The sequence below is a fragment of the Chroicocephalus ridibundus genome, chromosome 15, assembly GCF_963924245.1.
Source record: "Chroicocephalus ridibundus chromosome 15, bChrRid1.1, whole genome shotgun sequence".
Taxonomy (NCBI): domain Eukaryota; kingdom Metazoa; phylum Chordata; class Aves; order Charadriiformes; family Laridae; genus Chroicocephalus; species Chroicocephalus ridibundus.
In genome coordinates this window covers 11,118,747-11,132,131 of record NC_086298.1, presented here as the reverse complement: position 1 = coordinate 11,132,131, position 13,385 = coordinate 11,118,747, and the positions used below count along the sequence as shown (strand labels likewise).

General features: G+C 52.9%; 1 protein-coding gene across 1 annotated transcript in view; it reads left to right on the top strand.

Moving 5' to 3' along the window:
* RXRA (retinoid X receptor alpha) overlaps positions 1 to 13,385 on the top strand; it is a 118,699-nt gene that overhangs the window by 94,498 nt on the left and 10,816 nt on the right. Inside the window, exons 5-8 of the mRNA XM_063353165.1 lie at positions 811 to 980; positions 6,695 to 6,824; positions 11,721 to 11,853; positions 13,002 to 13,093. Coding sequence (XP_063209235.1) covers positions 811 to 980; positions 6,695 to 6,824; positions 11,721 to 11,853; positions 13,002 to 13,093 — 525 coding nt within the window. The remainder of the gene's footprint in view (positions 1 to 810; positions 981 to 6,694; positions 6,825 to 11,720; positions 11,854 to 13,001; positions 13,094 to 13,385) is intronic.

The window sequence follows — 13,385 nt, the reverse complement described above, 5'->3', positions numbered from 1 at the left end:
TCTGCGCTGTTCAGACATTAACTCATCAGCATGTGACGTGCTTCTGGCTAGATCACTCCTACCACGCAGGATTTGGGACAGGTCTCTCCTGTCTGTTCAGGAGTTGCCCGGAGACAAAGACGGGATGGTGGTTTGCATGGAGCCCCTGCGGCAGATCCCGGCCCCCGGCTCCTGTCCCACGGTAGCACCATCCTGCCGCGGAGCCTCGCGGCAGCCCTCGGCATGACTGCCGGCCCAGGGAACTAGACGCGTGACATGACCTCCACGGGAATGCAGCACTAACAGGCTCAGAAGATGGTTGAACTCTGGACTCACGCTTCAAACGATTTCTCTTTTCTTTAGGATTCCTTTATACTATCACGTCACCCATCTGTTTCCCTCTCCCATGGTGACTCGCCGTGTTGCTTCTTGTGCTTTTCATCATTTGTCTTTAACCTTTTTGCTTCCAGGGCTTCTCCCTCTGCAGAAGGGGGAGTTTCCCAGCAGAGGCCAGGTCTGAGCGGGAGCCTCCCTCCCCGTGCTCCCACGGGAGCAGACACGGAGCAGTTCTCCCAGGCCAGGGCTGCTCGGCAGCTTCCCTAAACCTCGCACCCCCTTGGACTATCCAAGCCCACTGATCACACTGCTGGAAAGGTCAGGTGGGAGAACCCACATCAGATGTCTGTGTGATCCTACAGGTCTGAGGATGCTTTAGGTTTTCATGGCTAAGTATCACCCGTGGCTCCATGGAGCGTCGGGGTCCCAGCTCAGCCCGTGACACCATGGCCAGGAGCTCTAGACTGACACTGTCCCTTCTCTGTCCACTTCCAGCCGTCCAGGAGGAGAGGCAGCGGGGGAAGGACCGCAACGAGAACGAGGTGGAGTCAACAAGTAGCGCCAACGAGGACATGCCCGTGGAAAAGATCTTGGAAGCTGAACTCGCGGTGGAGCCAAAGACAGAGACGTACATTGAAGCGAATATGGGCTTGACGCCGAGCTCGGTAAGGGACCTCTCTCCTTGGCCCCGTCACGGGCACTCGGGACAGAAGGGGTGGCTTGTGGGGCCTCAGGACTGACCTAGCACGAATACAGCCTAGGTCAGAGAGGGGTTATCTTATGGGAAAAGAAGTAATTAGCGCTCAGAAATGCAAGTTCTTAGCTCTGCTGTAGGTGCCATATGTGGGGTTAGATGACAGCACGAGGGAAGCAAACCCCTCTGCCCCTGCGCAGCCACCAGCACCGGTACGTGTCTGTCCCACAGCTGTAACGAAGGAACAGATACTGTAAGGTGTAATTAGAAGGGCTCACAGAGAAGATTTTGTTTTAGTTAACAGCCCTTCGTGCTAAAAGGCAGGAAGACACCGCGTGCTCTGAAGAGTTCAGAGTCCAACAGAGCCAATAAACAGAGCTGTGTGGCTGAAGTGCAAAGAGATAAGAGCTGTAAAATTGGGGTGCGACCTTTCAGGTGCAGAATGATACAGCTGCTGGGCTCTGAGCAGAGAAAACCTCGAGCAGTTTGCTTTCAAGGTCCTTTCCCGTTCAGAAGCTTGCATTGTAACTGGGGCTGGTCGAAGCACCTGGCTGCCAACAGGACCTCGTGTAAACAAGAGGTGGCTGACAGGGAAATGGGAAAGGAGTGAGAAGCTGTGATGAGGGAAACTGTCTTGGTGCCTTTCCTAAGAGATTCCCTTATCAGCAGGTTTTAGCCTTGCTTAGAGAAAGCCTCCGGTGGGAGAACCCACCTGTCCTCTGAAATTCTGTTTCTAGGATAGACCCTATGCCAAACCCTCATGAAGAGCCCTATTGCAGAGAAAGTGTTTGCTGCCCAGCCTAGGCAGCATTTAGGATGCGGTCCCTATTCCTCCATAGACCCTCTTCCCATGAAAGTCATGGGAATAGGGAACAGGACTGCGGTCGAGGCAACTAATACAGCAGTAGGGTCAGGAGTGGCGCTAATTACCCCCGTCCCGGGTGCACCGGGGAAGCCCTGGGATGCTGTGGCACTGGGAAGTCTCAAAGCAAAGAGAGGGAGAGGAAGAAAAATAAACTGCCGTGCCCCGTTGTGTGTGTGCTTTTGGGGCCAGGGTCGGCTGCACGTGTTTCATTTCCCATTTGCCTTTCGGCGATGCCTTCTGTGCTTGCAGGAGGGGACACCACTGCTGCCAGGCGTCACCCTGGGCGTCAGAGGGTATAAGCGAGCCCAAGACCCTGCTAGCTGTTGCCGGGCTTGCTGCTGGCGTGGCAGCATCTCCTGGCTGCCTAGCAGTCCTTCGGGGGCGCACAGAGGTGCAGCTGGGGCTGGCTCACCCAGGAGAGCAGGAACGCCGCAATATCCCTCTGCATCTCCTGTCGCTCTGTGCTAGGTGTTGGTGAGGCTGAGATGATGAAATGCAGCTATTTCTGGGAAGTGGAAGGTCTCTGCAGTATTTATTTTCTGCTACAATAATACTTTATCTCTTTCTTCATATGAGGCTGGAGGATTGAGCAGGGAATACCTTATCTGGGAGGGCTTGACAAGAGATCTGAGAGTCAGGCTGCTCCTTGTAGGAGTCTTAAGCCTTGACTGCCTCTGTGGGATGCTCTTTTTGGCCTTTACCTACAAGGATGCTATATGGCTGGCTTGCTAAGTGAGGCTTTTTGGTGCAGCAGGCTTCCTGCTAAGGACAGAGACAATTTGCCCCATCCCTGGAGGTGTGCAAGACCATGTTGGATGGGGCTTTGAGCAACCTGGTCTAGTGGAAGGTGTCCCTGCCCAGGGCAGGGGGCTGGAACTAGATGGTCTTTAAGGTCCCTTCCAACCCAAACCATTCTGTGATTCCTAAGGGAAACTCTCCAGAAGCAGCTCCAGGGCCATGGGGCTCCCCTGTATTTGATGGCCCAGTTGCACCCTGCAGTCAGCGATGCCTCCAGCCAGAGGGTCCCATCGCCAGGAAGATTCAAGGGGCTTTTTCGGAGGAGGCAGCTCAGCCGTGGTTAGCGTGGGGCTTGGAGAAGCTGTGACGGCTATCAGGCTTAAAAATACTTCAGGGGAGTTGTAGCCAGCATTGTGCTGACTTGAAAACAAACCCCAGAGAGCCGAGCTGAAATAAATGGCTTCGTCTGGCACTGCGTCTCCTCAGTCTCTTGTAGCAAATTGAAAGCTGGTTCCTGCATAATTCAACACGCATTACTGTGAACAAGGATGTGTGTTGCATCTAAATAGAAGCAGGAGGCTTGTTGAAATGCCCTATTATTGTCAAGCGGCTTCTGTCGATGAGGTGACATTTGTAGCAGGTTTAGCAGATGTATGAGATCAGCAGCTCGCGGTGACGAGGCCACCGGATGAGGCGAGGGAAGACGGAGGAGCTGCCCTCCTCCCAGCCCTCCCCAGAGAGCCCCTGGGATGGAAAGGCAGACAAATTTAGTCCCTAATAGACACGGGGTAAAATGCAAGCTGCTTCCCGTTAGCCGGCTACGTTGGGTCCTTTTATTTGCGCCCCTGCACCTTAGTCCATCTGCACCGAACGCTGCCGGGGAGCTCCAGCGCTTGCGAGGGCAATGTTTCCACCAGGCTGGAGGTGGTGGGATGCTGTGGGAGTTAACACCCTCCTCTCCCAGATGCTCTCGTGTCTGTGACTGTCACCTTGTGCCACGGTCCCCTGGCTGCTCTGAGAGCAGAGATCCCAACCCTGGATGAGGGGGGTCCCTGTGGTGGCACTGGCACTGATTTCTTCCTCCTGGGACAGTGTGGCACCCAACTGTGGGGCTTCAGCACAGTCCTCGGAGCTGGTAAAAGGGGAGGGCAGGGGGGCTGCAGCCTGTGATCTGTTCCAGCAGCCCTGGTGTCTAACCGCATTGTTGCTGGTTAAGTGTGCTGCTCCAAGTACGTGACTGGGGAGGGGACCCATGTCTCCATCCTGATGCCTGGATTGACACCAGGGAGGATGGGGTGCGTTCATGGTTTGAAGCTGTAATGGTGAAAGGGGAGAGCAGTGGGGCGTGATCCTTGTGGGTGTCACGGACAGGACGGGGAAGGACGCTGAGCCAGGCCGAAAGCGGCTAAGACAGAGAGGGATGTTCCCTTGCAAATCTACTCCCTGCCTTGGGTGGTAGGAGGGTGCCAAGACTAGCATGTCGATGACCATCACTAAAACAGCTACTTGAAGTAATGGCACCAGTGAGCCCCTGATAACTGCTCTTCAGCCACTGCAAATAGCTGCTAATTGCGATGGTTGTCTGACGTCCGATCGTGGCAAAGGGCATAAACCCTTCGGGAGGTTCTCACAAGCTGTGAATGAGCACGGCTGCAGGATTCCTCCACGCTGTGTGTCCCAGGAAGCCCCCAGACCCCGTGTGGTCCCTCTCCCTTGGGAGCTGGGGGGACTGGCCGAACGTCCCCGGCAGGTACCTGTCCCCAGGTAGTACGATGGGGCATGAGGATGGGTTTGCCTCTGCCCCCCGTCCCCGGCAGCCGTGAAGCTGGGCTCCTGCAGCGTAAGCACCACCTCGGATGGGCTCCTGGCCACTGAAAGGCAAAGCCTGTAACTGAGAGGTGTTATCCCCATTAGCTCTTAATTGGCCTTTGAGAGGCTGGTTTCAAGTCACCATTTTCTGGAAGATGTCTCCAAGCTCCGGTTTTCCAGAAGGATCAGGTGCCCGCGTGTCCTTTCATTCTGTCACACTCCGGCACCGTGCCCTTGCTATTTACTGCAGGGGGGGATTTGCTTACCCTGCACGGGGAGGGTTTCTAGCACCGCTTGGCAGATCCCCTCCTGGAGACAGGCAGGTCCCTTTCGGCCGGCGGGGATGATACTTTTAGCCGCCTTTCAAGCAACGGTGATTAAGTTCTGCCAGGAAGCACCGTGGTGGTTCCAGGAACTGCCATCTGAGGTGTAATTAAAGGCTGGGCCCCTCGCTGAGGCTTTTTACGAAGCACGGAAGGCTGGGTACAGCTTGTGCTGCCTGCAGAGCAGCGGCGATGCAGCCTGGGCTGGGAGACCTGGAGCCCATCTTGCTGCATCAGGGCGAGTCCTAGAGACGGTGACAACCTGCCCAGAAGCAACCCCTGATGAAAGCTTTGGCAAAAACACCTAACTTTCCTAAAATACCCCTGTCATGGGGCTGTGCAGGCACCTGTTGCTTCATGGGTCAGGTTCTGCTGGAGGATGGGGTCTCCCGTAAGTCATGTCCCGCTCCGGGGCACGCAGGGCTCCATCCCCATCCCACCCGTGGGATCCAGGATGCCTGGATTCTCCACCTGGCTGCTCCAGCTACTGACCACGCTCGTATGACTTGGTGATGTTCCTCTAGCCAAGGGTGTCCCTTCTCACCCTTCCTGCAAATGCCTCTGAATGCTGATGTTCCCCATGTTTCCAGTGAAGCACTCGACCCTGCAGAGCTCCTCCTCACACCCAGTTTAGGGTCTTCCTGTTGTCCAGAGGAAATCCCATCTTTTCTCCCACTTCCAGGGAAAAGCCCAGTCCCTGCTCATCTCCCCTTCCCCAGGGAAGAGCCCCAGCTCCCTCGGAGCGAGACTCCCCTGCCCTCGCACCCCTCAGGGACCTGCTGGAGATGGGCAGAGCAAGGAGGGGAAAATCCCCACAACGATGCTCCCGGCTCCTCAGCTGTGCTGCTGAACGCCAGCCCATGCCCATCCATCTCTGCACGCAACAGGTGAAAATACTTTGAAGGCGGGCGCCCTTGAGCTTGCCAGATGCTGGTTATTTTAAGCCTGGAGAAGGGGGAGACATTGGCCACTGAGGCACAGAGATTGCATTTGCTGCCAGGGGACGGCGGAGGGGACGGGGCAGGGGTCCGGGGTGTGGCTCCGGGGGGCAGGAGTGAGACTCGGCAGCGTGGTCCTCATCTGCCCAGCCTGGGAGAGGGGGTTGCAACCAGCTTGCGGTGAGGAATGGCCTTGTCTTGGCTGAAACTGAGACTTGCCAGAGGGAGAGGAGGTGCTGGTGGTCGTGTCTGCTCTGCCTCGGCCGCGCTGAGTTCCCTCCCCTTCCCCCTGCGATCCGGGGATGAAGTAAACACTCCTCCTCCGATTTGGAAACTGCTCTTTTAAGGACATGGAAGAAAAATAATCGTACAATCAAAGCTGCTAGATACCAGCAGGGATTACAGTGGGATGTGTGGAGGGGCTCATACATCCCTGTCCAGAGAGGTAAATCCTTTAGACACACTCGCACTCGTGAGGTCTGTCTTCGCTGGGGTTAGACAGTCTCTTCCAGTTCCTAATCACAAGCCCACTTGAGCTGTTAGCAGTTCCTTTAAACAGGGATTTGGTGTGTTTAGGCTGACTGTCCTCCTTGAGAGCAGATGGTTTTTGTTACTGGATAATATTTCAAAGGGAAGGGTTTTTCTCTTTTTTTCCTGTAATGCCCCCTCTGGAGCTGGTTTATCGAGCTGGGAGATGCTGGCACGGGGAGCGTGCGTGCTGCACGGGTGCGGGAGCCTCCTGGGCTGGAGATCGTCTGGTTCATCAGTCAGTGTGATGGATATTGGGTCTCAACACTCCTGGTTCCTGTTGTAGGAGCTTGCTAAAAACTACGTAAAACCATGTGGTGGAGAAGCCAAGTCACCTCCTTTCCCTGTGTCTGATAACGTCCACTTTTGGGGTGCTCCTGACTTTGGTGTCTTTCCCTACAAGCCCCTTCAGCTGCTTCTCCAGCCTCTCTTCTTCCCCGTGCTCTGCCTTCTCCAAACCTTTCAATCTCCCTTTTCTTGGCAGCCCAATGACCCGGTGACGAACATATGCCAGGCAGCAGACAAACAGCTCTTCACCCTGGTGGAGTGGGCCAAGAGGATCCCCCACTTCTCCGAGCTGCCCCTGGACGACCAGGTCATCTTGCTCCGAGCAGGTGAGTGGGAACCATCCCCGCACGGGCTCCGCCACGGGGCCGTAGGAGCGCCACATCTCAACGGTGACAAGTATTACACTTAGATTTAGGTCCCGGCGACTTGAAAGCCGTTAACTGATTCTGAGTAATAGCCTCTGATAATTCAATTGCTAAATAGGATTTAAAAAGCCCCAAGGGATGTGCTGCTGAATGTGATCCAAAATGTTGCACCAGCTGCCAATCAGCTGAAAAATGGCCCGGCTTCGTCGCTGATGAGCTCGGAGATGTGCGCGGGGTGATTTAAACCGAAGGAGCTACGCGCTGCCTTCCTCCCAGGCTTGGGACTTGAAAGGACCAAGTGGGCTTGGGACTCCACGAAATTTCATCAAACTGAAATGTTTGATCATAATTAAAACCAGAAAGGGGAGAAGAATATATCGCCCTCCCTCTCCCACCCACCAAGATGAAAATAAAATTCTCCGGGCTTATTTTAAATTTCCTTGGCTGGCAGGGGGTCTGGAGGAGCGAAGGCTTTGGGAGGTGAAAAGCAGTTAGCTGTGACAAGGATCTTCTTCCATCGCCTAAATTCAAGCCCCTACTGCCGGCAGGTTACGCACAAAGACCAGGGAGGGCAAGAAATTAAGAGCAGAGCTCGACGAGGGTGCATTTTAGGCATGAAGCTCTTTGCATAGCTCCAGTCATCAGATAAGTGATTAAAAAGGCTTTGGCTTGACGCAGCGGAGAGGTTTGCTCCCTTAAACAAAGAGGGAAGGCAAGTTGTCAGTGGGACAGATGAAGTGGCTTGAATGATAAACTTCAGGGTGAAACCTTGACGGCTGGCGGTGGCACCCAGCTCTCCGCTTGGCAATGAGAGACACAGACCTTGGCTACTCGAAGTAGTCAAGGAAATTCAGAAGGGAGCGATGGAGGAGTCCGGTGCAGAGCAGGGGTGCAGCCTCAGAGCAGGGCGAGCTGGTGGGCTACCTGGAGCAAACCAGCCCGGCAGCCAAACCCAAGCAAGCCAAGGACTCTGAAGTTCCTGGTAGTTTTGAAGTTTCTCTTTTTTCCCCAAAATGCACTTTTTTAGGGAATTCAAGAGGGGAAAAACCTGCAGGGGTGCTTGCTCTTCTTTCTGCACTCTTCTGGCTTTGGGTTAATGGCCTCTGTAGGCAAGACACTGCTGATCCACCTTGATGGCAGCGTTCCTCGCTTCTTACTGTGGAGAGTGTGTGCCCTAAAATAAATGTCCATGAAATTGTGCAGGAAAGTGCTTGAAGAACCAAGTGCAAAATATTCGTTTCAACACAAAATGTAGAACTTGTGCAGTCCAAGGTCTGTCCAGGTTGTTTCATGAGAAGGGGCTTCAAGGCTCCAGAGAAGCACGATGATGGGATTGTTATTTTCCCCTTCCCACCACACAAACACGAGCTGTCATTCTGTTTAATGAGGCTGACTGTAGCCCAAATGTGTGAATCTTAATACTGTCTGCAATTTTTTATTGACTATCAACCAGTGTAACTTCGTACCTTGGCCCTACATACAAATACCCAATCCCTCTTGCAACCTCGCTGAAATCCTTGACCTCAGTGGTTTCTGGGCGATTAAGTCACACCATTTACTGGTGTAGGTTTTCTACTCTTCTTATATTACTGAAAGGAGATTTTTATAGTCACATTTCATCTAGTGGTTACAGCAATAGCCTGGGAATGGAGAATTTGGGGGTTTTATTCTTGCTGCAGACTTGGCCAAGTCCCATGCCCTCCCTGGTTGGCTCCTTCTAGCCCTTCGGTGAAGGTACTCGTCTGATTTTTCTATGGATTTGAGTATCGCCAGAGCTGGCTGACGGCCCTCTCTGGAAAATACAAAAAGTGTATTTTTGAAGAGGGTCTCTAGAGCCTCTTGTGAGAGTGGATGAGCAGGGGAAGCATCTCTATAGAAATCTTTGAGGGCTTTCTGCAAATATCGCAGGGAAGAACTGGATTCAGACAAAAAGCTGCCTTTTTCTTTTGTGCAATGGAAACAAACCCCACAACAACAGTTCAAGGTTTTCCTTGCTCTTTAGAAGAAGGCTAATGCAAGCTGAACTGAAGACTTTCTGACCTAATGTTCTCTCCTTTGTGCTGGTGCTTGTTATGACCAGCTCGAGCTGGCATCCTGGAGGCGACACGCTGTGGGGCAGGAGGAGAGGGGGCTGCAGACCCCATCGCATCACAGTTTTTGTGGTGGCTCTAACCCCATGGCCAGGCTGAGCACCCGGAGCGGCTCCGATGGGCTCCCTGCTCCGAGCGTCTCTGTCGGGGCCTCAGATAACCTCCCCCAAGTCTTTTAACCAGTGGCTCTATCTATTATTGAGTGAGGAGAGTGGTCTGCTGAGAACAGCTGCCCATGAAATATTTAAGTATTAAAATTTAGCTAAGAGCGTCAGTCAGGTTCAGTCATGCATCCTCGGAGGCAAAATTAAGTGGAGCACACGTCTTTGGAGGAGCGGTGCTGGATGGGCCGGCAGTAGCTTTCCTCTAATCCTGAATCATTTAAAAATCTTCCTTCTCTGAGCTTTTTGGAGAAGGAAAACCCAACCTTTTAAGCCTGTTTTCCCTGGGTTTTCTTGTTTCCGAGCTTGCTGTGGCTGAGATGGGAATAACCTGCTGTTTTCTCTGCATCGAGGCCAGGCTGGCAGGGGATGCTGAGCACTACATCTCTGCAGCTGCACTTCATTTTATAGGGCTGGTGGGGAAACTTGGTAGTGAGATGGATTAACACGATGGTCACTGCGCTGCCAGGTGCCTTCTCTACCCCAGAGGAGCCAAAGCATCTCCGGAGCCTGCAGCCACCTTGTTTGATGAGAAAGGAGTCGCGAGAGTCAAAGAAATCTGCTCTGCTTCTCCAGAGGTTGGGCTGAAATGCAAAAGTCTTCGGGTAGACTTGTTTGATCTCTAACTCGGATTTGCTGCCTGTGGTTATACCTAATTTTTTCTGCTTGCCTCTTGATCTTCTCCGCTCTTTGGAGATGCTCTAGTGAAAGCACCAGGTAGAAATAGGTTCCCCATTTCAGCTGAAAGATCCCAGCTCTAAATGGGAATAATTCAGCTGAAGGATGCTGGTTAATCCAGTGCTCCCTAGCTGGAATAAGCCCAGCACAGATGTTGGTGGCACCCCGCAGCCTCACCACTTCCATGTGTTTGGACTCGATGATCTGAAAGGTTCCTTCCAACCTCGACCATTCCATTCTTGGCAAGCCGGAGGCTGGACTCGGCACCGCTGGGGCTGTGCAGAGCCGCCGCTGAGGGGTCTTGGGTGATGGCCAAGAGTCAGGGCAGAGCTGTGAAAGCTGGTGCCACGGAGGGATGTTGCAGACCAGCTCTGGTTTCTGTTAGTTGGAGCTTCATGGAGGGGCTGCGTGTGGAGATGCTGGGGGTCTGCGTGTGATGGCTGGTGGGAGGCACCCACGGCACCTTTCTGTGGGTCTGGCTCTGGGAGGTCCCCTTCGGCCATGGAGCAGGGTTCCTGCAGGCTCCTGGTGCAGTCCCACGTCTTCTCCTGCGTCCTCCTTGGGTTTCAGAGTGTTGCAATCCCTCTGCGAGTGCCAGGCCTCGCCCAGTAAATAGCCAAATAAATGTTCCCGTGATTGGGGTGGAAACATCCTGTAGCCACTTAGGAAAGAGTGAACTTTATTCCTTGTCAACATTTCTAATGGCACAACCCATCTCTGCAACAGTAGGTAAACACAGCACACGCAGACCTTGTATTTATTCCAGTCAGCGAGAAAAGACGTGTTTCTGTGGCAGGAGAGGAGGTGAAGGATATTGTTGTGTTGTTTTTCCAGCCTGGGAAAGAAAAATAAAATCAAATATCCTGATGTTTCTGGACCCTGCCAGGAAGGGCTGCGTTCTGGACACCAGAAAATTTTCAGGTTGGGTAAATCAATCTTTTCAGGCTGGGTAAATCAATCAGATAAGCGTGAGACACCCCAGGGTTGCAGAAGACCCATCTTGTCTTATTGAAGATGCCTCTCCTGGTTCGAAGTCGCCTACATTTCCACCCTTCAAAGTTTACAGCATTTCTTCTGCTTATGGGTTTGAACTCGCGTTCTTCTTCTTATGGGTTTGAATTCTTGAATGCAGGTGGCAGCAGATTTAAGAATTTGTCAACATGTTAGATTAGGAAGGGGAGCAGGACGGCGGGGAGGGAGGTCGCATCTCCCTTCCCTTCCCCATTTGTAACCAGCCCAAACTGCTCCGGCGGTGTCGGGGCTCAGAGGATGTGCTTTCCAGTCTCCTGAAGTAGCATGTCCAGTAACTAATCAAAAGCTGATTTCCAAGCAGCTATGGAAAGCTGTTACGGGAGCAGTCAGGGACGTGGGACATCCCTGGGGAGAGGCAGTCCCTTCCAATATTTATACGGCAGAAGCCACAAACCTGCCAGCAAGAGTTTTCACGGTCCCGATTTACACAGCTGAAAAATGGTGAATGAACTTTTGTGCCCTGTTAAGGCCTGAAAATGAGCCCAATTAGCTGATACAAAGCGTTAATAGGTCTTTAGCTGCTCAGAGGCAGGCAGCGTAAGGTCAGAGAGGGAAGGCAGGGCTCCACACCCACTCGCAGGCTCAGGGCGAGAGGAGCAGGGCAGAGCGCTGTTTGCTCTGGTGCCTGCAAGGTTTATAGAGGAAACTGCTTCCCTTATTAGCGTTATATTTTTAGTGCGTTTGTTCCTTAATGGTTTTTTCCTTCCCTGACATCCAAGAAAGGGGTGGCTCCCCCTCCCTTCCCACGTCCAGCCATGTTACTCCAGCAAAGCTGGTTCTTGGGCAGTTTCCTCCTCTCTTTTTAGTGCCATTGGGGAGGGGACGTTGATGGTTCCTGAGCCCACTGAGGACCTTGTGGCTCTAACCTACGGCCTTGGTTGTTTTCTCCTCCCCAGGGTGGAATGAGCTCCTAATCGCCTCCTTCTCCCACCGCTCCATAGCCGTGAAAGACGGGATCCTCTTAGCCACCGGGCTCCACGTGCACCGGAACAGCGCGCACAGTGCTGGCGTCGGGGCCATCTTCGACAGGTGGGCAGAGGGAGGGATGGATGGATGGGTGGATGGATGGACGAATGGACGGATGGGTGGACAATGGGGAACACATCTCAGGCCACCTTGCCTGGACATCCCCCTCTCTGTCTCCGTTCCTCGTGGGCCTCCTCGAGGGGCCGGATGGAGATGCGTTGGCACATGGGCTCATGGAGGAGCTCAGGCTGAAGCGTGTCCATCCCACAGCGTGCATGGAAACCTCGTGGTCCTTGCTGCAGGCAACAACATTAAATCCCTCCTCTTAAACCTGCAGAAACCAACAGGCCGAAATAGTCGGCGGGAGAAGGCTGCCCAGTGCGAATCAAAGCCTCCTTCATGGGGTCCAGATGCCTTCTAATGTTACGAGGAGGCCACTCCTTTGTTTCTTTTCATCTTTAATTGGACCAAGACGTGATTTTATTTTCGCAATGAAAAAGCACCAAAAATACCCAGCAGGTTCCACATGCGTATCCCGAGGGCTCTTTAATCTTGTGCTTTGGGAAAGTGTTGTAAAGCCAGACTTCCAGCGTGTTTGACCCACAGTGTGGCTCCAGACGCTGCTTAAATGGTGGCTGATTTCTCTGCTCGAGACTCATCTTGAGGCGACTTAGTGGAAACCACATCACCTTTGCTGCTTTGCTTTGCAAGGAAATTGTTCTTGGGACCTGGGTGACATCATTTGTTTCCTGTGAGGTCATAAGTGCAAGATCATGACTTCACTGCAGGATCTAACAGGAAAAACTGGGCAATCAGTGGAAAATATTTCAAGACCGACACCTGCAGTAAGAGCAAAGGGAGTAATAAAAATTACCGGCAGAGGAAATTGCTTTTAGATACCTGTTGGGGGTTTTTTTTATATTATTATTTTTTTATTTTTAGGCAGCTTTCTCAGGTGCCAAAGCCTTGCAGTGAATGCACGAAGCCAGTTTTTATGGTCCCTGTTGTATCTCACAGGAACTATTGATGTTCCTAATGAGCTATTTTTGATACAGGAGGAAAATGAGGGCATATCCTCCACTGGTATAAGCGAGCACTATCCCATGACTTCATTGACCGTGCTCCGGAGGAGCTCACTCTGGGTCTGACACCTGGGTGTTTTTTTCATTTCTTTTTAACGCTGACGCCTGTGATTTCTGTGTCCTTTGCAGAGTACTGACAGAACTCGTGTCAAAAATGCGGGACATGCAGATGGACAAGACAGAGCTAGGCTGCCTGCGAGCCATTGTCCTCTTCAACCCCGGTACATGCCATTACCTTCTCTCCTGTCCTCTCCTGGCTCATGCTGCGTCCTTTTGGCTCCGTTTCTTACCTATAAAGCTCCATTGCAAATAACCGAGGGCACCCAACTCCCGAGGACAGGGCAAGAAGGAAGAGAGGCAAGAAGGAAAGTCAAATTAAGTGCTGCAGGTGCATCTGCCACCTTACAAGCGTGTCCTCTGCAGGTCAGGGATGGATCTGGATCCATGCCCAGGGTTGCTCTCCAGGCCTCCCATTCCAAGGGGTGTTTTCCCCTTTGCAGAAGGCAGCACGGT